This window comes from Leuciscus leuciscus, assembly GCF_965113295.1.
Source record: "Leuciscus leuciscus genome assembly, chromosome: 16".
In the NCBI taxonomy this organism is placed as follows: Eukaryota; Metazoa; Chordata; class Actinopteri; order Cypriniformes; family Leuciscidae; genus Leuciscus; species Leuciscus leuciscus.
Window position 1 is genome coordinate 3070678 of NC_138740.1, and position 21772 is coordinate 3092449.

Below are 21772 nucleotides of genomic sequence, written 5' to 3' on the forward strand. Positions count from 1 at the left end.
AAATGTAATTTATTCCTGTGATCAAAGCTGAATTTTCAGCATCATTACTCCAGTCTTCAGTGTCACATGATCCTTCACAAATCATTCTGATTATGATTTATTATCAGTGTTGGAAACAGTTGTGCTGATCAATATTTTTTCAGGATTCATTGATTAATTAAAAGTTTAAAAATAACAGCATTTATTTACAATAGAAATCTTTTGTAAGAATATACACTATCGTTCAAAAGTTTGGGGTCACTCATTTTTATTTATTTTTTATTTGGAAGAAATTAATAATTTTATTCTGCAAGGATGTGTTAAATTAATAAAAAGTGATAGTAAAGACTACAAAAGATTTCTATTTTGAATAATTACTTTTTAACTTTGTATTAATCAATGAATCCTGAAAAAGTATCACTGAAAAAAAATATTGATCAGCAAACTTTTTCCAACATTGATATTAAATCATATCAGAATGATTTCTGAAGGATCATGTGACACTGAAGACTGGAGTAATGATGCTGAAAATATAGCTTTGATCACAGGAATAAATTATATTTGACTATATATTCACATAGAAAACGGCTGTTTAAAATTGTAATAATATTTCACAATATTACAGTTTTTACTGTATTTTTGATCAAATAAATGCAGTCTTGGTGAGCAGAAGAGTAATGAGAATAGTAATGTTTCCAAACTTTTGACTGATACTGCGTGTGTGTGTGTGTGTGTGTGTGTGTGTATATTAGGCCAATACATTATTTCTTTACAGACGTTACATAATACTATTGATGTAATATTGATTTCATTCATCAACCGAAGAACAAAGACAGTGAACGGGACAATAAACAATACGTAATTAGGTAGTTTATTTGTTCTAAAAAAGTGATAGGACCAATCCAAAACACGATAACATATTTAAATATCTTCATTTGAAGCCATATTTACAGATGTGCAGGGGTGGGTGTCATAATTAACCCATTAAAAAGGAAAGGAAACATCACCTTTACCAGTCAAAAACATAAATATGTCAAATAGAGGCACTTTTTTTGAACCAGTAAGGTCTTCTTCTATAACACTGAATTAGAGATTGAGTGTTACTGTGCATATGGTCGATCTCCTGCAGTCAGGAGGTAAGAGTGTGTTGAGGTGGTACAGATATCATCCTCATGAAAGCCTTCACTCCATCTTACAGTACGAGAAAGTTCATGCAACTGGTCAAGCTCTGTTTCTGTGTCCTCTGGGTGAGGCTGAACGTCACACGGAGTCGCTACGGGATCCTTGGCTTGTTGTGTTCTCCTGTTTCCACAGAGAGAAGCACGAGCTCGTGTGTTCCTGCTTGGTGTTGATCTGAGGCACTTGTGGAGCGGAGACAAGCTTCAGACACCCGGCCGGCCCGAGATCACACGTTTAGGATCTCGAACTCCTCCTCCGACTCGAAAAGCTTGTCTGGAGACTCGATGAACTCTAGGAGAGGAAAGATGTTCAGGTTATGAAACACAAACTCACTTTGCCACGGTTATCTAGAATGTCTGAGAGTATCTTAGGCCCAGTTTACAGCTGGTATTGAGATGAGTTTTGGTGGATCGGATCACAGGTAGATGAGAACAGGCCCTGTGAGTGCCGTACGCCACTTCCCACGCTTATGTTATGATGTACAGTACAGGCCAAAAGTTTGGACACATTACTATTTTTAATGTTTTTGAAAGAAGTTTCTTCTGCTCATCAAGCCTGCATTTATTTGATCAAAAATACAGAAAAAAAAAAAGTAATATTGTGATATATTATTACAATTTAAAATAATTGGTTTTCAATTTATTATACTTTAAATGATCATTTTTTTTCTGTGATGCAAAGCTGAATTTTCAGGATCATTACTCCAGTCTATCACATGATCCTTTAGAAATCATTCTAATATTCTGATTTATTATGAGTGTTGGACACAGTTCTGCTGCTTAATATTTTTTCATAACCTGTGATACTTTTTTTAGGATACTTTGATGAATAAAAAGTAAAAAAAAAAAAAAAAAAAAGAAGCAAATGTTTTAAAAATAGAAATCTTTTGTAACAGCAATATACACTACTGGTCAGTCATTTGGGGTCAGTCATTTTTTTTCTTTCTTTTTTTGAAATAAATCAATACTTTTATTCAGCAAGGATGTGTTAAAGTGATAAAAAGTGATAGTAAAGAAGATTTATATTATTAGAAAATATTTTTTTATTTTGAATAAATGCAGTTCTTTTTAACCTTTTATTCATCAAATATATTAGGCAGCAGAACTGTGTCCAACACTCATAATAAATCAGAATATTAGAATGATTTCTAAAGGATCATGTGATAGACTGGAGTAATGATCCTGAAAATTCAGCTTTGCATCACAGAAATAAATGATCATTTAAAGTATAATACATTGAAAACCAATTATTTTAAATTGTAATAATATATCACAATATTACTTTTTTTCTGTATTTTTGATCAAATAAATGCAGGCTTGATGAGCAGAAGAAACCTCTTTCAAAAACATTAAAAATAGTAATGTGTCCAAACTTGGCCTGTACTGAATAAAAACTAAATTGGCCAGAAAATGTGCACACCTGCACGCAAACTCTGACCCATGCGTACGAACATTTGAGACGGAGCAGTTTATCAGAAGAAACTGAGACAGACTAAATCCAGAAGAACTGTGGGAACGTCTCCGAGACGCTTGAAGAAACCTTCCTGCAAAGCTCCCTGAAGAACTATGAGCAAGTGTATCTGGACAAAAGCCGTTTTAAACGCAAAGGGTCGTTACGCCATATATTGATTTGAATTAGTTAATAGAAGTTAAATCATAAATAAATTCAATTTATGATTGTATTTTTGAAAGCATTCTCACTTTCCAGCATTTTAACACGAGTGCCAGTGCTCTTCCCAGTCCTGGAGCTTTGCAGGAAGGATTCTTCAAGCATCTCGGAGACGTTCCCGCAGTTCTTCTGGATTTAGTGTCTCAGTTTCTTCTGTTTCTTCATGTAATCACAGACGGACTCGATGATGGTGAGATCAGATCATACCGGCTGTTGTCAGACTCCTTATACACAAATCTCACTGGATTATTACAATTAATGGCAAAAAGAATGTTTGGAAATGTAAACTGATATTTCCTACTGACACACTACAGCATAATATAGAAATAACTGACTTAAAAACATTTTTTGGGGGGGGGGTATATTAACATGCCTAAGACTTTTGCACAGTACTGTATATTAAACATATAACAACATAAGTATAACACAATTATAACAAACTTAGACAAACATTTTTTTGTTTTTTTTATTATAAAAGATTCTTTAAGATCCATAAATAAGTCCTTAAAACTGTGTCCTGTTAAAAAGCGCTGTCTCATAACATTAAAGATTGGGCAATCCCGAAGAATATGTTTTACAGACGTGCTGATACTACAGTACTGAGTCTGACATTTTGGTGGTTCTTTCGACAAAACTAAAAAGTTGAAGCACGTCTCCGGTGTGTTTAGTACGTTATGTTTTGATTAACACATTATAAACATTTACTTCGCACCCTTAAAACCGTGGCAAGAGTTTACGTCAAATATCAACTTACTTAGAGATTAAACAAGCTGTTCCTGAAAATAACGTGTTAGTATAATAATAAATGTTTTAGTTTGACAGTTTTAATCCATTCATTGTGTTTCCAATCTTTAAAATAATACAGTGATAAGACAGTAATTATGTGATAAACATGTTTCCAACATGTTTTATTGTTACGCTTACTGATGTTCAACTCAATTTGGAGTCGGAGGGACTGTGTCAGGCATGTTGGAAAGTGAGTAACTTTAGAAGACTGTGAATCAGCGTTGACTCAAGACGCAAACTGTTTTGAACGATTCAGTCCGATTTGGTGAACTGGTTCGACCGGCTCACTAAAAAGAACCGGTTCAAAAGAACGATTCGTTCACGAACCGGATATCACTAATTACAGCTTGTCAGATTTGCCCATATTTGGGTGTGAGCAAAAACACTCAGTTTTGGGGGTGAGCAATAACACTCAGTTTTAATGCGTGTTCCTTTAAATGCAAATGAGCTGCTGCTCCCCGCCCCCTTTCCAGAAGAGGGCGGAGCCTGTACAGCTCATGCTTCGGATACTCCGGCAACAAAAAGACTGGAGAATCTCACGCAGCCGAACTGTCATTAGCACAGTTCAGCCTTACATGTGTCGATGTCACTGATGGAGACACGGTTTCTGAACGGTTAGTGGATATATTTATGTAGTTGTTGTGGAATTAAGTTGATTCAACTCATCGACTAGCATGTACCGTAATGTTAATCTAAAAATCTTTCAGAAACAACTTTTGTGCAAATCCAGCGTCGAACTGACCCTCGTTTGAGAAGCAATCTGGCGTAAAATGATTTGCGCAAATATATAACACTTCACAGACTTTCTTCGGCACATTTCCTTCATAAATGAAATTCAACACCGGTGTCCTCAGTGGCTCAGATGCCGGAGTCTATAGAGACTCTTATGTTCGTTGGTACATCCAATCACAGAACATTTGTATTGTTTTTTGGCACAGATGTTGTAAATCTCAGCGAGGAAACAGGAATGGTGACTGAGGATCACTCAGGGTGGATCTATGCGCAGATATTAAGTAAATTTGTAGGCCAAAAATGAGAAGCGATTTGCATTTTAGCACTTCCGGTTCCATCGTCCCGAAGTCAATGGGGTTTTGGTTAAATGGCTGAAATAAGGTCTGTGGTGACATAAAATACATCCATATTACCCCACTTGTGATTTTTTGAAGCTGTTACGTGTCTTGAAAAAGGCGGATGCTATAACAAGCGTCTAAATGTGACGACGGAGGCTGTCGAGGAGATTAAACGTCATTAAGCCGAACATGTAAACTCGGTCCGCTTATACAGCCTTGTTACGCTTATAATTCTGCTCTCATAAACTATTCTAACTCAAACGTTCTGCAAAAGTGTTTGTAGATAAAAACAAAGAGTTGTCGGAGGTTTAGTGATGGTGATGTTGAACTCGTGGGACACTGGTGTAGTTCGTTTACAGCCTTCCTTTAGCTTTATACTCCTGGCGACTGCATCTAGGCTTCAAAATTCATGAAAGTTGTTCATCTGTGATAATTATCTTGATGGACCAAACGAGCAAGTACCATAAACTTTTGTTGATCACAGAACTTGTTTTTAGCGATAATCCCAAAGCCTATGGGAAAAGCCAGTGAAAAAATAGTGCGCTTCCCATAATGTTCACTCATTATTCAGTAGACGGAGAGAAGACGGTCTTTTAGTGGCTGTTTGAACACACTCGATCACATGAGCGTTTACACTACGAAAGCGATCCGGTCGAATGTGTTTAACTCCCTCTGGAAGTGGAGAAAGTGGACGAGCTCAAAGCGTTTTAGACCCGTTTACACCTGTGTTTAGAGTAGTGGTCGTGTACACCTGTGTTTAGAGTAGTGGTCGTGTACACCTGTGTTTAGAGTAGTGGTCGTGTACACCTGTGTTTAGAGTAGTGGTCGTGTACACCTGTGTTTAGAGTAGTGGTCGTGTACACCTGTGTTTAGAGTAGTGGTCGTGTACACCTGTGTTTAGAGTAGTGGTCGTTTACACCTGTGTTTAGAGTAGTGGTCGTTTACACCTGTGTTTAGAGTAGTGGTCGTGTACACCTGTGTTTAGAGTAGTGGTCGTTTACACCTGTGTTTAGAGTAGTGGTCGTGTACACCTGTGTTTAGAGTAGTGGTCGTGTACACCTGTGTTTAGAGTAGTGGTCGTGTACACCTGTGTTTAGAGTAGTGGTCGTGTACACCTGTGTTTAGAGTAGTGGTCGTGTACACCTGTGTTTAGAGTAGTGGTCGTTTACACCTGTGTTTAGAGTAGTGGTCGTTTACACCTGTGTTTAGAGTAGTGGTCGTGTACACCTGTGTTTAGAGTAGTGGTCGTGTACACCTGTGTTTAGAGTAGTGGTCGTGTACACCTGTGTTTAGAGTAGTGGTCGTTTACACCTGTGTTTAGAGTAGTGGTCGTGTACACCTGTGTTTAGAGTAGTGGTCGGCCGATATATCGCCATGGCCGATATTTGGCACTTTTAAAATATCAGCATCGGCCGATACGTTTTTCTGATTGGCCGATGTGTTGGAAGCAGGACTTTTATTTTGACGGGCGGCGCTGAGAACAGAAGAGAACGGCAGCGCCTGATCACAGCGCTCACTCAGATTCTCCGTCTTCATTAGCTTCCGATCTCTGTCAGTCATATCTAATACTTTGTTAGACAGAGCTGGTAAACAAAGAAAGTAAATGGTATGCGAAAAAGTAAAGTGTTGCTTTTATATTATTTGTAACAGAAAAGACAAACAATCAGGATAAAATACTTTCTCATTTACCGTCAACATTCAGCAAATGCGCATCTACGTCATTTAAACAAATCTCTGAATATCTAACAAACATTTAATATCACAAAGCTTGCAGATGTAATGTAGTCCAGCTGTGATATCTCGTGACGTGTGCATAGACGTGTGTCTGCGAGTGACGGTCGGTCCGTGTGAAGTGAGTGAATGCGAACAGAAGATCAGCTTCACAGTCTCGAAAAACTTGAAATCCTTCATTTTAAAATATGCTGTGCTATATCCAGTGGCCCACTGTGTCATATTCATATCTGTGCTATATCCAGTGGCCCACTGTGTCATATTCATATCTGTGCTATATCCAGTGGCCCACTGTGTCATATTCATATCTGTGCTATATCCAGTGGCCCACTGTGTCATATTCATATCTGTGCTATATCCAGTGGCCCACTGTGTCATATTCATATCTGTGCTATATCCAGTGGCCCACTGTGTCATATTCATATGCTGTGCTATATCCAGTTGCCCACTGTGTCATATTCATATCGTTCTCACTGTGTGCTGTATGTAATATTAGCGTTAGCTTGTCTTTATTTGAAAAAATATGATTACCAGTGCGCACAATATTAGCAGATTACTGAGTGCAATATTACAGTGTTTACTTCCTTTTTATTCACACATTCATATATTTTTAAACAATTACTTTATTTGTGAAAAATACTGTAAGATTTCTGCAGATTCAAGAAGTTGCCATCTAAAGTACAAGCATGTTTATTTTAAAGATTTGTTTTCTAATTTATTTAAAATGTATCAAATATTGATTAAAATAAATATAAAGTATATAATAAAAATATCTGCAAAAAACCAATACCGGTCGACCACTAGTTTAGAGTCGTCCACTTGTGATGCGATCGACTGAAACGCTTCTTAACACCGTGTGTGAACAGGGTCAAAGGTTCATGATCCGACACATTACCTGCTCCTGTGGTCTGAACCTCTGGTTTGGTGGGAGGAACAAACGGAGGCCAATGAGAGGGATGTTTCTCCACCAGCTCGAACATACGCAAGTTTCTTTTCTTCAGGAGCTCCTAGAAATCAGAGAGAATTATTAAAAGCAAGTTAAAGGTATGAAGCCAGCAAGCAGACGTGCCGGTCTCACCTGCTGAACCAGATCACACCAGCTGTCGAAGTCCTCCTCGCTCTTGCAGAAGAAGCCCTAGAGACAAACACTCACGTTTACTGGCCACTCAAACCCAAGCCTGAACACACTCCACCATCTGGAGCTCAAAACGCTTGGCTCAATCTCTCACTCATGCGTTTGGAAGTGAAATGGTCTCAGCAAATGAATGCTATGTAAAACAAATGGCTTCACAGGCTCATTATGTTTTGTAATGTGGACTCATGCATTTTCTGTAAAGCTGCTTTGAAATGATGTGTATTGTGAAAAGCGCTATAGAAATGAACGTGAATTGAATGTTTTCACACATAAGATTAAAGCAATATTACAATTCTGGCAATTGTGCATACTTTTATTTTGGGGTGTAAAATACAATCAACAGTAATGCAAAAGATCTGAGGATAATATTAATGATAACTTTACATAATAATTGCAATATTTTTTAATAAAACATCAATATTCAGATTTTTTTTTTTTTTGCTTTATGTAACAGAAGGTGCTCAAACATTTATGAACGGACAAAAATCCAGCTTGATTGAGGGACGTGGGCTCAAAGTAAAACAAATTATTTAACTGCATTATATCTAATTATTATATTAAAATGCACATAAAAAAAAAAAAAAACTATTTTCTACATGTCGCTGCAAAAAATCAACAACAACAAACAAACAAACACACATTTGTGGGCCAAATCTAAAATCATCTCTGATCTAAATTATCTAGATGAGTTTTTGTTTTTAAATATTACTATTTAGGTACTCTTATTTCACTTTTAGCATTAGTTTAGTTTTAGTTGTGATAAATTTCTAGTTCAATGCATACATTTTCTATATGTCATTATCATTTCTTAACAAACAAGTATTCATTACTTCAATAAGCTCATAGTTTCTGCCATATTGTAATGTGGACTCGTGCATTTTCTGTAAAGCTGCTTTGAAACGATGTGTGTCGTGAAAAGCGCTATACAAAAAAAAGTGAATTGAATATTGCATTTTAAATAAATTTGGGCACTGATCTGCCAAGTTTGCACCTTTATTCTGGGTAATATCGCTCAAGCAATCAGATCAATATTTCTGTACTTTTCCCATGATTCACGGTTTCTGTGCCATTCTCATTATTTTGAAACCGTTCGGATGACTCCCTACAGGAGTTTCCCTTTTCGGGAAATTAATACACACAAAATGATGTCAAAATATCCTCATAATCACAGTCAGATTTGTCTTAAGTGAACATAAACAGTTGAGAAAGAGAACATGTGTATCAGTGTATTGGATCTGTGCAGCTCTTAAAGGGACAGCAGCCTAATAAACCTGCTGTCGTCTGTCATTAATGTTGATCACTCACTGCTCTCGACTGAATCACTTTTGTAGCTTTAGTAAGATTAATCTTTATTTCATTTATACAGTGAAGACTATGCAGTGTTATTTTACATTTTAATTTCTGTACCTGAACGTTGTTTAGTTGTATTTATTTGTGCTATCACTAATTTGTTTATTTGCTCTTATTTTAATACTGACTGTTTCCTTGTCTTTAATAATGTTTGAACCTTATATTAGTTAGGCTAGTTGTATTTTTGTTAAAACCACAGGCAAAAGTTCTTTGAGTAAGTGTTCAGGCTGTTGATTTTTGTTCATGGTATTCAATATTTTGCAAAAAGACAGAATAAATATGTTTGATATCTAAATGTTTTACTTATTATTATTTATTTTTTTACCTTATTGGAATTGAAACTGGGAATCGATAAGAATCAGAATCAAAAAGTAGAATCAGAATAGCTAAAATTCAAATAATACCCAAACCTAGCCTTGGTGAAGAAGGCCCTGTTCACAGCTGGTGTTTAGATGTGTTTCAGTCGATCGCATCACAAGTGGACGACTCTAAACACAGGTGTAAACGGGTCTAAAACGCTTTGAGCTCGTCCACTTTCTCCACTTCCAGAGGGAGTTGAAAACACATTCGACCGGATCGCTTTCGTAGTGTAAACGCTCATGTGATCGAGTGTGTTCAAACAGCCACTAAAAGGCCGTCTTCTCTCCGTCTACTGAATAATGAGTGAACATTATGAGAAGAGCTCGAGCCAGAAGGGGTTTAAACTTCATCAGCTGGAGACACGAGTTTGGTTTGAAGAGGGAAATCGAACCAAACACACTGTTCTCTCAGCGTTCCGGATCTCTAACACACACTCACAGCGCTCGGCTGATCTCTAACACACACTCACAGCGCTCGGCTGATCTCGTGGCTGTAAGAGCAGAACTAAAGCTGATGCTCTCCGTGTGTTTATCTGTCGTGTTCATATGTAGATTGCATGAGATTATTTTGTCCATTAGATTGAAAGATCTGAAAACACACATTTACCCGCTCATAGACCCTCCTCTGAAGAAGTGGTTGAAAGTGGATTAAAACACCAGGTGTAAACGGGAATGTGTCTCCCTCGTCTACTTGTGATCCAATCGACAAAAACGCATCTCAATACCAGCTGTAAACTGGGCCTTAGAGCAGTTTTTCAAAACCATGACACATTTCAAACATTTGACCCATGGTTTATCTTGGGTGGGGAGAAGTGCTAAACGAGGTTAGGCTGAAGGGAAGCACACAGAGTCTGATCTCTCACCAGTGCAACCGAAGGGTCCAGGCTGGTGATCTTCATGCGGTGAGGGGTCCTCTGACAGTGATAGCTCTGGTCGTCCACAGCACTGCCTGACTCAGAGTCCACGGCCTGCTGCGTAGTGTGAGGGTCCAGATAGATCAACTCGTCATCTGAAGAAGCACAAATGAGAATGCCTCTATGACACATGGATAAAGCATCACTTTTTTTATTCATTTTCATAGGAATCATTATCTGCATTTCCACTGTCGGGCCAGTGCGAGCCGGGGCTTTAAACGGGGCGGGCGGGGCCAATAGCCTCGAACCTGGAGCACAAAACCACGCTCGGGCCAGAAGCTCCGCAGCACTTCACTAAAACACGCCTCTCTGGAACAACGTCACACAAACTCATCATTTCACCAACAAATGGAAGATTTATCAGAAAACGAATCAGAAAGAAATGACTGGAAACTAGCGAGATCACAAAACGAACATGATAAAAGCGACCGTTTGCTGACATTTTTGTTGTTTACTTAAAGATTTATAACCCAATGTTTTACCACAGTTTTACACTAATAAGTGATACATTGACTTTAATGAATCAATTTGTGTCAAGATTGCACATTACACAGAAATAAAGTGGTATTTTATTAAACAGAGGAAGCTCTCGAAAAAGTTGCTTTATTTTGTGTCGTATGCAGAGCTACATATGAATATTAGACAGTCCTGTATAGAGACGAGACATACTGACGGATAAAATACATACAGGATTGTGATCGCCTATATGATTTGTCTTGATTTCTTCAAGCGGCCGTATTTACCACGTTTACTATGGTAATGGTTAGCGCGCATCTTTTGCATCGCGTATAAATATTTCTGCCTTAAGGTCCTTTCACACTGGACGCGATTTTGACGCACGAATAATTCGCGCGATGGTTTTATTTTGTGATCAGCTGTGTGTGTAATGAGTGCTTCCACACCGAACGCGAATGCGCTGTGGTGAAAAAACGACTTGTTTTTTTCGCTTCGATGTCGATTTTTTTTTTTTACTTTTGCTGCGACAGAAAAGGCTTCAGCCAATCACAAACTTCAAGGACAACGATTTGAAAGACAATGTGGGGCGTAGCATCGCCAACCAACTCGGTTATCTCGACTGTGAGTGTGTTGTGTGATAGTTTTAGTTGTTGTATAGTCCTGTGCTGTGGAGGCTAGCAGGCTAAACTACATATGGGATAGAAAGCTAACACTATTATCGTCAAAGATAGAGACAGAGACCGTGTTTACTTTGAACATGTAACAAAATGTAGTGAGACTATTTAGGGCTGCTTTTAGTATAGGCCTACTATACATTCTATACGTTTCTAGTCGAATGATTTTAACTTGTTACTTTGTGTGTTACATGTAATGTGTATTGACATTACAAAACACACTGTGTTTAGTTAAAGATGCAAAAAAACTGTGGAAAAACCTCAAGGACACCTCCTCCAGATCCAACTCCTCCCACCTTACATATACCTAAACCTACCCATCTCCACCCCCTGATCCCTAAACCCACCCCTAAACCTACCAATCTCCGCCCCCTGGATCTCGTGTACTGCAGTGAGGTGCTACTGGAGATGGTCCTCACTGCTGATGTTTTCTCAGCTGTAGGCGCGAAAGTTTTGGAATGTTAAAATGTTCAAATTCGCGTCGCGGCTGATGTGAATGGTTTTGACGCGAACTATTCGCACACGAACTATTCGCTTTTTCGTTACGCATCCGGTGTGAAAGGGCCTTTATACGGTGACCAGAATCCACATCGGATCACAAACAGAAGTTATTCAAACACTCACTGCTGTCTGAAAGTGAGTTTTGAGCTAAAATGATTTTAACAGTCTTTAATGCGGATGCTAGCTGGTACATGAAGTCTTCCGTTGCTCGTTCGGTCTGGAAGGGACAGTGGAAACGCGACTGGCACGCACTAACACACTCGCTTTTGGCCCGACAGTGGAAACACGGCTGTTGCGGAAAAATCATCAGAGTTTCAAAACTTAGACTGAGAAAACTCACCAATAAATCCAATAAAATAAAAGGCCAGGTTGGGCTTTCCTCCCAAAACACCACATGACTGAGGCATCTTGAAACACTCCTAGAAAAAGAAGATATGAAACATGTGACACATGAAGGGCCATCAAGATCATGTACTTGGGCTGAACATCAGAGAAGCGTCATACTTTGAAGGCCTGAATGTAGACGGGGTTGATGCTGTTGATGCCCATTCGCAGAGGAATGACCAGGAGCAGGGGCCTCCAGTCCAGGGGCCGTTGTGTGTGAAGATGAAGAGCCTCTGAACCGCTCCGACCCGGCTGCTGACACTGCTTCTCTGCTCGTCAAGAAGAGTGGAAGAGAGAAACAAGAAGAGTTAAAGGGGCAGTGTGTCGTTTTAGCGGCATCTAGTGGTGAGTTTGTGAACTGCACCCAACAGAAGTTACGGTGGCCGACAGGAAGTGATGTCGTCGTCTGAGACAGCAGAGAGTAGCCAGTTAAACAATGAGGTTTCTTCACAAAGAAATTAGGTTTACTTGATTGTTCAGTAAAACAATGTTATTGCGAATATTATTGTCACCTGTTCATCATTGTGTCAGTGTTTTATTCGCTGACGTTAGCTTTAGCTTCTTATCATGAAGAACAACATAGTGACGAAGTGCGTTTGTCCGCTCAGGGCCACTGTAGAAACCCGCAGTGTGTGTAGATAGAAATGCTCTTTCTAAGCTAATAAAAACATAGCGGTTCATTATGTAAGGTCTTTATACACCACTGAAGACATAGTTATGTATATGATATTGCATTTCTGTCAACAGATCCTCCTAAATATTACACACTGAACCTTTAAGGTTGATTATTTGTCAGACATTTTTTTTAACTGTGTATTTATTGAACAATTTTTTACAAATTTAAAAAACTTTTACATGACATTTACTTATAATATTAATAATATTCAAAGTTCAAAGTTAAAATAAATGCAAAAGTCCCTGACAGCACTTCAGTAAATACATCATATACCAGTACATTATTTACATGGTTCAAACAATAATATAAATTAAAGATATTTCCTTCAAGCAAATATGTTTCAATAAGTGCCCACTTTTGTCGAAAGTCTGATTTTAACTGCAAATCTGCCATCATTTTCTCAAATATATATATATATATTTCAGTCTTTGTGTCCATTCTGTCAATAGGTTCATGCACCTTCATCTAATCCACAGTGAATATCTTCCTAGCTGCCATTAATAATATATGCAATACAAATTAGTGGTATTTACTAAACTGATCCGAGGGGAAACCTGTGTGCATTGATATCTCTCTTCCTAAACCTTTACTAATTTCCCTTTTTACCCCCTGCCAATACACTTGCACTTTGGGACATTCCCAGCATATATGCACGTAGTCCCCCACAATCCCTCCAGCACTGTGATAATGCAGAAGAACTCTCACATTTGGCAACCACCAATGGACCTTGTCAGCCTTTCTAATGAAGTCAGGCCAGAGGAGAACTGCCAAGCATTTTCTCTCTCCATTTCTGTCACCTGATGAGGTTTGGGTTTCTTGCCACTAGCAATGTTTCCATCCAAAGTTGCGAATTTAATTTATGCACAAAATTGGAATATCTTATAAAACATTTGCGAATGAATCAGTGTTTCAATCCCATGTGTTCAAGAGAACAAAATCGACACTTGACGCAAATTACTCAAAATATCAGAAATAAAAACAGAAGTTGCTCTTCTTCCCTCCATCATAAACGAGTGTGTCTCAGAGCGTCAGACGAAACTCAGTAACCGCTGTCATGTTCTCTAGCGTTCGGATGCTGGTGTTCGGGAACACACTCGTGAGAGACGCTTCTGGAGGGAATTAAACCAAATCATTCTGATCACACACTTTCAGAAACACCAAACCAACATTAGAGCTGCTGCGACGCCATTGGTCCGCTGGTTACTCCAGTTATCCAAATATCATTATTTTATTTTTTATTATATATATATATACACTACCGTTCAAAAGTTTGGGGTCAGTAAGATTTTTTTATGTTTTTAAAAGAAGTCTCTTCTGCTCACCAAGGCTGCATTTATTTGATAAAAAACTATAAAAAAAAACAGTAATATTGTGAAATATTATGACAATTTAAAATGACTGTTTTCTATTTTAATATATTCTGTGGTCAAAGCTGAATTTTCAGCATCATTACTCCAGTCTTCAGTGTCACATGATCCTTCAGAAATCATTCTAATATGATGATTTGATGCTCAAGAAACATTCATTATTATTATCAATGTTGAAAACAGTTTTTTACCTTTTTATTTCATGATGATATGATGAATAGAAAGTTCAAAAGAACAGCATTTATCTGAAATCTAAAGCTTTTGTAACATTAAACACGACCGGTCAAAAGTTTGGGGTCAGTAAGAATTTTATTTTTAGGGGAAATAAATAAAATAAATCAATACTTTTATTCATCAAGGATGAGTTAAACTGATCAAAAGTTACAGTAAAGACATTTATAATGTTAGAAAATATTCTATTTTAAATAAATGCTGTTCTTTTGAACTTTCTATTCATCAAAGAATTTTGAAAATAATTTGTACACGACCGTTTTCAACATTGATAATAATAATGAATGTTTCTTGAGCATCAAATCATCATATTAGAATGATTTCTGAAGGATCATGTGACACTGAAGACTGGAGTAATGATGCTGAAAATTCAGCTTTGATCACAGGAATAAATTACACTTTAAAATATATTAAAATAGAAAGTCATTTTAAATTGTCTTATCAGATTATATTTATCCGCCTCGATTGAGCGCACAAGTTTTTTATCCACATTTTTAGAAATGATGCACATCTCTGCATTTCCATTAAGCATTTTTTTTGTGCAATATCCCAAGATTTGCATAGAAATATGTGGATGGAAACAGCTAGTGTCTGTCGCCTTTGGCTTGCTTAGTTGTGCAATTAATATTCAGTAATATTATAAATTTGACACCATCAGATGAGAACAAAACTGAATAATGACACTAGTTTACAGCTGAAAGTCAAGATTACTAACTGATGAACTTTGCAACATTTACACTTCTCTTGATGCTTTAAAACAAGCTGTATTGTAGAAGGCACTATATAAATAAATGTGACTTGACTAATCAGAAAAAGACACTTACTGATGTCTTCAATGACGACTGTGTTGTCCATGGACACATACACAGCCAGAGTATTCCAGTCATCAAACAGGGCCAGTTTCCTGCAAGCAAACACACACTGGCCATTAGCTCACCCCAACCTTTGAGCACAAACTACCTTGTAACCAATCAGATCAACGTGTGATCGTCAACCAGTGGATCTCTGAGCTGAGTGAGTGAGTGGAGGCGGGGTGAATTTGCATATTCATTGCATACTAAATGAGGCAAGGGTGTCGAGTTACATTCAAGATATTTTAAGGCATGAAGACATTTTTTTCAAGGAAAAAACATTTAAATATGTAATTTTGCTGATCATGAGTTTTAAGGGATAAAATGATTGACTACAGGGGGACTTTAAAAAAATTGGAACTGTTAAAAAGCAGGTCCCTTTTAACACAGATCACTGGATTTGGGGGCTGGAATGTCTAAAACCACTTCTTCAAAATAAGGACAAACGTTTGTAACAACAAAATATTATTTTCAAGAATGTTTGGGATAGAAGAAAAGACACTTGCTTGAGTACTTGTGCCACTGTGTTCGGTCCATACCATTCTCCCACAGACTTGCCCTCGCCAACGCCCATCTGAGCTGCACACACACACACACACACACACACACACACACACACAATACACAGGCTTCAGTACCACTGCTGTACAGCACAAACACACACACACACACACACACATTCTTGTACATCTATCTTTATGAGGACATTCATTGACAATGCAATCTCTAGCCGCTTACCCTAGCCTTACCCATCACAACTGAGTGCCTAACCCGACCCCTGACCCTAAACCGACCCTTAACCTCATTATAACCGTATCCCTAAAACCAAGTGTTGACCCTCAAACAGGCCTTTAAAGGCTCTCAGAGAGTGAGGACTGGCCCAAATGTCCTCACTTTACTCTCTTTGTCCTCACAATGGTCTAAAACTCAAACTGGTCCTCACAAAGATAGTTGTACAAGTACACACACACACGCACACACACACACACACTGTAAGCCTCACCCATCTGATGTATGGAGTAGCAGCTGTCCTTCTTGTCTAGAAAGCAGCTCAGGATCCGGTGATACTCTCTGGGCTGATGTTTCTCTGGATCCCACCGCCAGTCTACAGCAGAGAAGCAGAGAAGCGTTCATAACCCTTCACTACAGTATCATAGAGTACAGTATGAGTAGCGTGATAGTAGCTAATCAGGTGTGTGATATTGGCAAAAAATTATAATCCCAATATTTTCTGGGATTTTCTCGATTACGATAATTAGACGCTATTTTGTTGAATGTGTTGATGCCTTTCCAGGTTTAGACTGCCGTGAACAGCTGACTACTACAGTTCTTGATATTCTTCATGTTCTGAGCGGTGGTCAGTTCACAGCAGTGACAGAAATGATCTTTTCCAATAAGTTTAAATGGATTTTTACCGTTTATGGGCATGTTTAACTTTATAAAGCCAGCTAATTAAATGTATGCAATATCTTTTGTGTCAAAATTCTTACATTTAATCCATATCAATCATATAATCATTAGGAAACACAGAAGGTGCATCTGAAGTGGTGTTTATATGCATTTACACAGACTGTTTAATGCAGCTCAGAGGGACATGAATGCATTTAACCTGCAGTTACACATGCTGTAATAATGTGCTGATGTTTTAAACATAAGACATTGAATATTCATATTTGAAATAGTAAGTGGCAGCAAGTCAGTGTTAATGAGATTCAACCGATTCATTCAGGAACGAAGCATTTGACTCTCAAAGTGAAAATCCAGCTTTTAATGTTGTTTATACTGTATATCTATGTAGTGTTTTTAATATGCTTTAAGACAAACCATGTGTAAGTTCATAAGTCGACAGTATTGCTGAGTATTTCCTCCTTAAAACTGCAGTGAACCAAAGACAGTCTCAAAAACACGCTTTGAAATCGCTGGTGTTTCTGACGTCACAAACTACCTTGTAACCAATCAGATCAACATGTGATCGTCAACCAGTGGATCTCTGAGCTGAGTGAGTGAGTGGAGGCGGGGCTCATTTGCATATTCATAGAACCGCGCATACTAAATGAGGCAGCTTCTTCTTCAGCTCCGACTTCGCGTGCAGCCGTACACGAGCACAAAACCTCACAACACCCTCCCCCTGTCGGTGATTGGTTGGAACACTATTTATCTTGGTTTTGAGTGGTTGGTGAAACCAATTGTTTGTGTGTGCAGATCTCAGAGCCTAGGCTGCCTACAGAGACGCGGTTTTTTTGACGGCATGCTTATGGGGCGGGCAGCTAGCGGATCGTTAGGAAAGATTAGATGAATGTGACCATTTATTTTGGGGCCTGAAATCACTGATACAACCTTTAACTTATTGTTTATTGATTGTTGTATAAAATCAATATCACATTTGTAACCATAACCATGCTGATACTTGGAGAAAAATGGCATCTTCATGTGATATTAACACTATGATATTGATACTCAATAACGTCAGATCGCACATCGTTAAAACGACAATTCCACAATTATGGTAACCCGTTACGATCTGTGCGGCGTTTGCTCACCTCGTCCGAGGTGCCGGCACACCAACGCCTGCGCCAGGATCATCTGTCCACAGCGGAGCATGCACCCCCATCCCGCATCCGACGAAGGGCCCGTTCCTCCTGCGGGCACAGACACACTCAACCTGTATTTATACAGCACAGTATATGGTCACCAAGTAAGACATGTTCCTGGGTCAACATATTTGGTCCTTACCCTATCCCTACCCCTAAATCTAACCCTACCCATAAGTTATTCCTAAAATCAGAGGTGAATAACACTGATGTTGAAGCACCTCACCCTGGGTCTAAGCCTAAACTTGACATAAACTGTAAACTTGTCTCTCAAATCTGATTGGTTGATTGGAAAGTTGTTCCAGGGTCAGCAAATATGTTGATCCAGGAACATGTGGTACTTGGTGAAATCACGTTCACCCACAATATATAGAGCCGAAGCTGACCAACGTGCTTCACAAAACAACACGTCCGACATGAGGAAGAGACATGTAGAAAAGTAGAACATTAAAAAAGACAACATTCCTAAAATTCCCAGAAATTCTGGGAATTTTCCCAGAAAGCAAGAACTGATGAGAATATAAATGTGAACCTTGACATGCAATGCAAGTCACTTTGGATAAAAGCGTCTGCCAAATGCATTAATCTAAAAGTAAAATACATATAGCTAAATAAAAACTCGGACACACTGAGCGTCCTGTAATCAGTCCTGGCTTGAATCAGATCCACTAGTTTCCTCGCCACTTACCTATAGGAGAAAACTTCTTCCTGTATGTGAACCACAGTCGCGATCGCACGTCCGAGAGCAGCTCTGATTTCTCTGGAAGAGATACAATGATGTTCGTTTTAGCTTAAGGATTTAAGTAACACTGTTTTACAGTGTCTTTGTTATACGTTTATTCGTTGGCCGATATATAATTATTATCAGCCAATTTGTTTTTCTGTTTTCCTGATAAGTGACTTTTATTTTCGATATATATTAATTTTTATTTATTTTTTCTAGGGATGCACGATATATCGGCCACCTTATCGGTATCGGCTGATATATGTTAGTTTTAACTGTTATCGTTATCGGCCTGATAAGAAGATTTGTCTGATATATTAAAGCCGATAAATAATGTATTATCTCCTCCAGCTGAGAGACTTCAGATGCGCACTGTTCAACATGATGGCTTTGAATTGCTTGAAATATGACTGTAATCACTTCAAAAAAGGAAAATACAGTTCAGCGCAACATGTGCAGCGCAAGTCTGTCATATCGGCCACATAAAATAATAATGAGAACATTATAATTGTGTGTTTGGGACATGTATTTAATGTTGAGACTTTTGCTTTGTAATCAGGCTCTCAGAAATTATATAAAAATGTGGATTTAGATTTATCGGCCAATATATCGGTTATCGGCTTTCAAGAATTATCGGTTATCGTATCGGCCAAAATGTTCATATAATCGGTGCATCCCTAGATCTTTCCCAGCGCACACGGACTTGCCAGATCAGCGAGGGCACTGTTGCTTACAGTGCTTACTGCCTTTTGGTTACAGGGCTATATGTAAGAATTTTCATCTATTAATCGCTTTTTTTATTGCCAATGTTTGAACAACTTGTAACCAGATCAAATAAAAGAGACCTTCCACGACTTCCTAGGTTGTCTATGAAAGCCTGTAGACTGATATTCAAGGATAGACATCAAGGACTTTGTTTTTGCTGGGAGAATCATTAGGATGAGACGTTTACACGCGTTCCCGAGAGCCTCTCTTCCATTAACATGAAATTAATGCAAATACAACGTTCAGGATAATGCCCAAAGAGCCATTCTGTATATATATATATATATTAGGGCTGTGAAAAGATTAATCGCATCCAAAATAAAAGTTTGTGTTTACATAATATATGTGTGTGTACTGTGTATAATTATTCTGTATATATAAATACACACACATGCATGTATTTATTTAAGAAATATAAATATTTGCAATATAAATATTTTATATATAAATAACAAATTTTTCTTAAATATATACATGCATATATAAATTATGCATTATATTTATATATAAATATAAACAGTTATTTACATTTTTATTTCATGATGCTATGATGAATAGAAAGTTCAAAAGAACAGCATTTATCTGAAATCTAAAGCTTTTGTAACATTAAACACTACCCTTCAAAAGTTTGGGATCAGTAAGAATTTAAATTTTATTTTTGGGGGAAATAAATAAAATAAATCAATACTTTTATTCATCAAGGATGAGTTAAACTGATCAAAAGCTACAGTAAAGACATTTATAATGTTAGAAAATATTCTATTTTAAATAAATGCTGTTCTTTTAAACTTTCTATTCATCAAAGAATTTTGGAAAAAAATTGTACACGACCGTTTTCAACATTGATAATAATAATGAATGTTTCTTGAGCATCAAATCATCATATTAGAATGATTTCTGAAGGATCATGTGACACTGAAGACTGGAGTAATGATGCTGAACATTCAGCTTTGATCACAGGAATAAATTACACTTTAAAATATATTAAAATAGAAAACAGTCATTTTAAATTGTCATATTTCACAATATTACTGTTTTTTTTAAATAGTTTTTTCTTACTTTTCTTAAAAAATCTTACTGACCCCAAACTTTTGAACGGTAGTGTGTATATATATATATATCACCATGCTCAGCATCGGCCATCAAAATAACCAATATCAGTTGATTACATGTACCTACCATAGTAATAACAGTAATTTATGCATAATTACATACAACTAACCCTCAACCAAATCATAATCCAACCCTAACTCTATAGTAAGTACATGTAGTTAATTATTATTACTCTGTGCTTAAATATATAATTACACTGTAACAATGACACCTTAAAATAAAGTGTAACCGTAATGACAGTAAATGATGCATAATTACAAGCAACTAAACCTCAACCAAACCTTAAGGTTAGCACATGTTGTTAATTAATATTACACAGTACTTACTTGTATAATTACATTGTAATAAGGACAGCTTAAGTGTAACCAAAATGTAATATCATAATTAGTGGTAAACTAATACGGCTTTTGAGGCTAGGGAAGGGAAGCTGATATAATGCAAATTCCCATTCAGTAATAGTGAATGTGTTGAAATATTGATCTGATTTTGCATTATGAACTTGTGGCTTGTCTTACTTGTTTTAACATTGTAACACTCTCCCAGGATCCACACTGGCTCGTCGGCTTCAGGAAGCTCTTCTAGATACTCGGAAAACTGATTCTCATACTTGGCTAGAACTGGAGAGATGAGAGATTAGAGTTGCGACACACTGTCAACATGCATTGCTTGCACTCTCTGTCACCCTGATGAAGCAATGGTAATACCATAATAATTACATGGTCATGTACTTTGTATTTACTGGGTACTCCGAGGTACTTAAATACCATGGTACGTATCTTCAAAACATGGTATATGTCCACAAACATGGTATTACCACGGTAATTTGCAACGACGTATAGAGTAATAACTGTGAACAAGAACAAACACAACAACAGGGACTCGAGGAATAAACAAACTCTATTTGTCTGCATTTGTAAGTCAGAGATTCACAGGCCACTGTAGAACAATGAGAAAACTTGAAACTCAGTAACGAAATTTCCTCTGGAAGAATCCCTAGCAGATCTTACTAGACTTTTGTCGACGCTTTTATAACATAAGACGTCACCTAAACGTTGTCGGTGGAATTAATCGATACTTTGCAGACCAATTTCGTATTTATTTTAACCATAAATTCCCTACCTGCCTCCATCCTCGGCCGTCATCGGATACAAATACATCGCGGTGCACTGTGGGTAATGTAGTCGAAGTCTGAGGCGTTCCAATAGTTGACGGTGCCATAAAAACTACAATGACCAGATTTTGAGGCTGAGACGCGGAAGTCGAATACT

The 21772-nt window shown here is 37.6% G+C and overlaps 1 protein-coding gene and 1 long non-coding RNA gene across 2 annotated transcripts; both read right to left on the bottom strand.

Moving 5' to 3' along the window:
• Positions 1-829: 829 nt before the first annotated feature.
• atg4a (autophagy related 4A, cysteine peptidase) lies at positions 830-21681 on the bottom strand. The gene is made up of 13 exons (XM_082141396.1): positions 21624-21681; positions 21020-21121; positions 18591-18662; positions 17852-17950; positions 16315-16416; positions 15818-15890; positions 15285-15364; positions 12307-12455; positions 12143-12221; positions 10121-10266; positions 7492-7548; positions 7309-7420; positions 830-1449 (listed from the first exon to the last, which is right to left on the bottom strand). The coding sequence occupies exons 1-13, from the start codon at positions 21631-21633 to the stop codon at positions 1385-1387; spliced, it is 1146 nt and encodes a 381-aa protein (XP_081997522.1). The 5' UTR covers positions 21634-21681; the 3' UTR covers positions 830-1384.
• On the bottom strand, positions 1986-7302 carry LOC309478071. Its single transcript, XR_014198807.1, has 2 exons — positions 6022-7302; positions 1986-5405 (listed from the first exon to the last, which is right to left on the bottom strand). It is a non-coding gene; the product is annotated as an uncharacterized lncRNA (long non-coding RNA).
• Positions 21682-21772: the final 91 nt, after the last annotated feature.

Excerpts from the sequence above, each read along its gene's own strand:
- atg4a (XM_082141396.1), bottom strand. Across the intron at positions 18,663-21,019 it reads GTGTTACAATGTTAAAACAA|AGAAATCAGAGCTGCTCTCG; the intron begins GTAAGACAAGCC and ends TATCTCTTCCAG. Across the intron at positions 12,222-12,306 it reads TCTACATTCAGGCCTTCAAA|GAGTGTTTCAAGATGCCTCA; the intron begins GTATGACGCTTC and ends TTCTTTTTCTAG.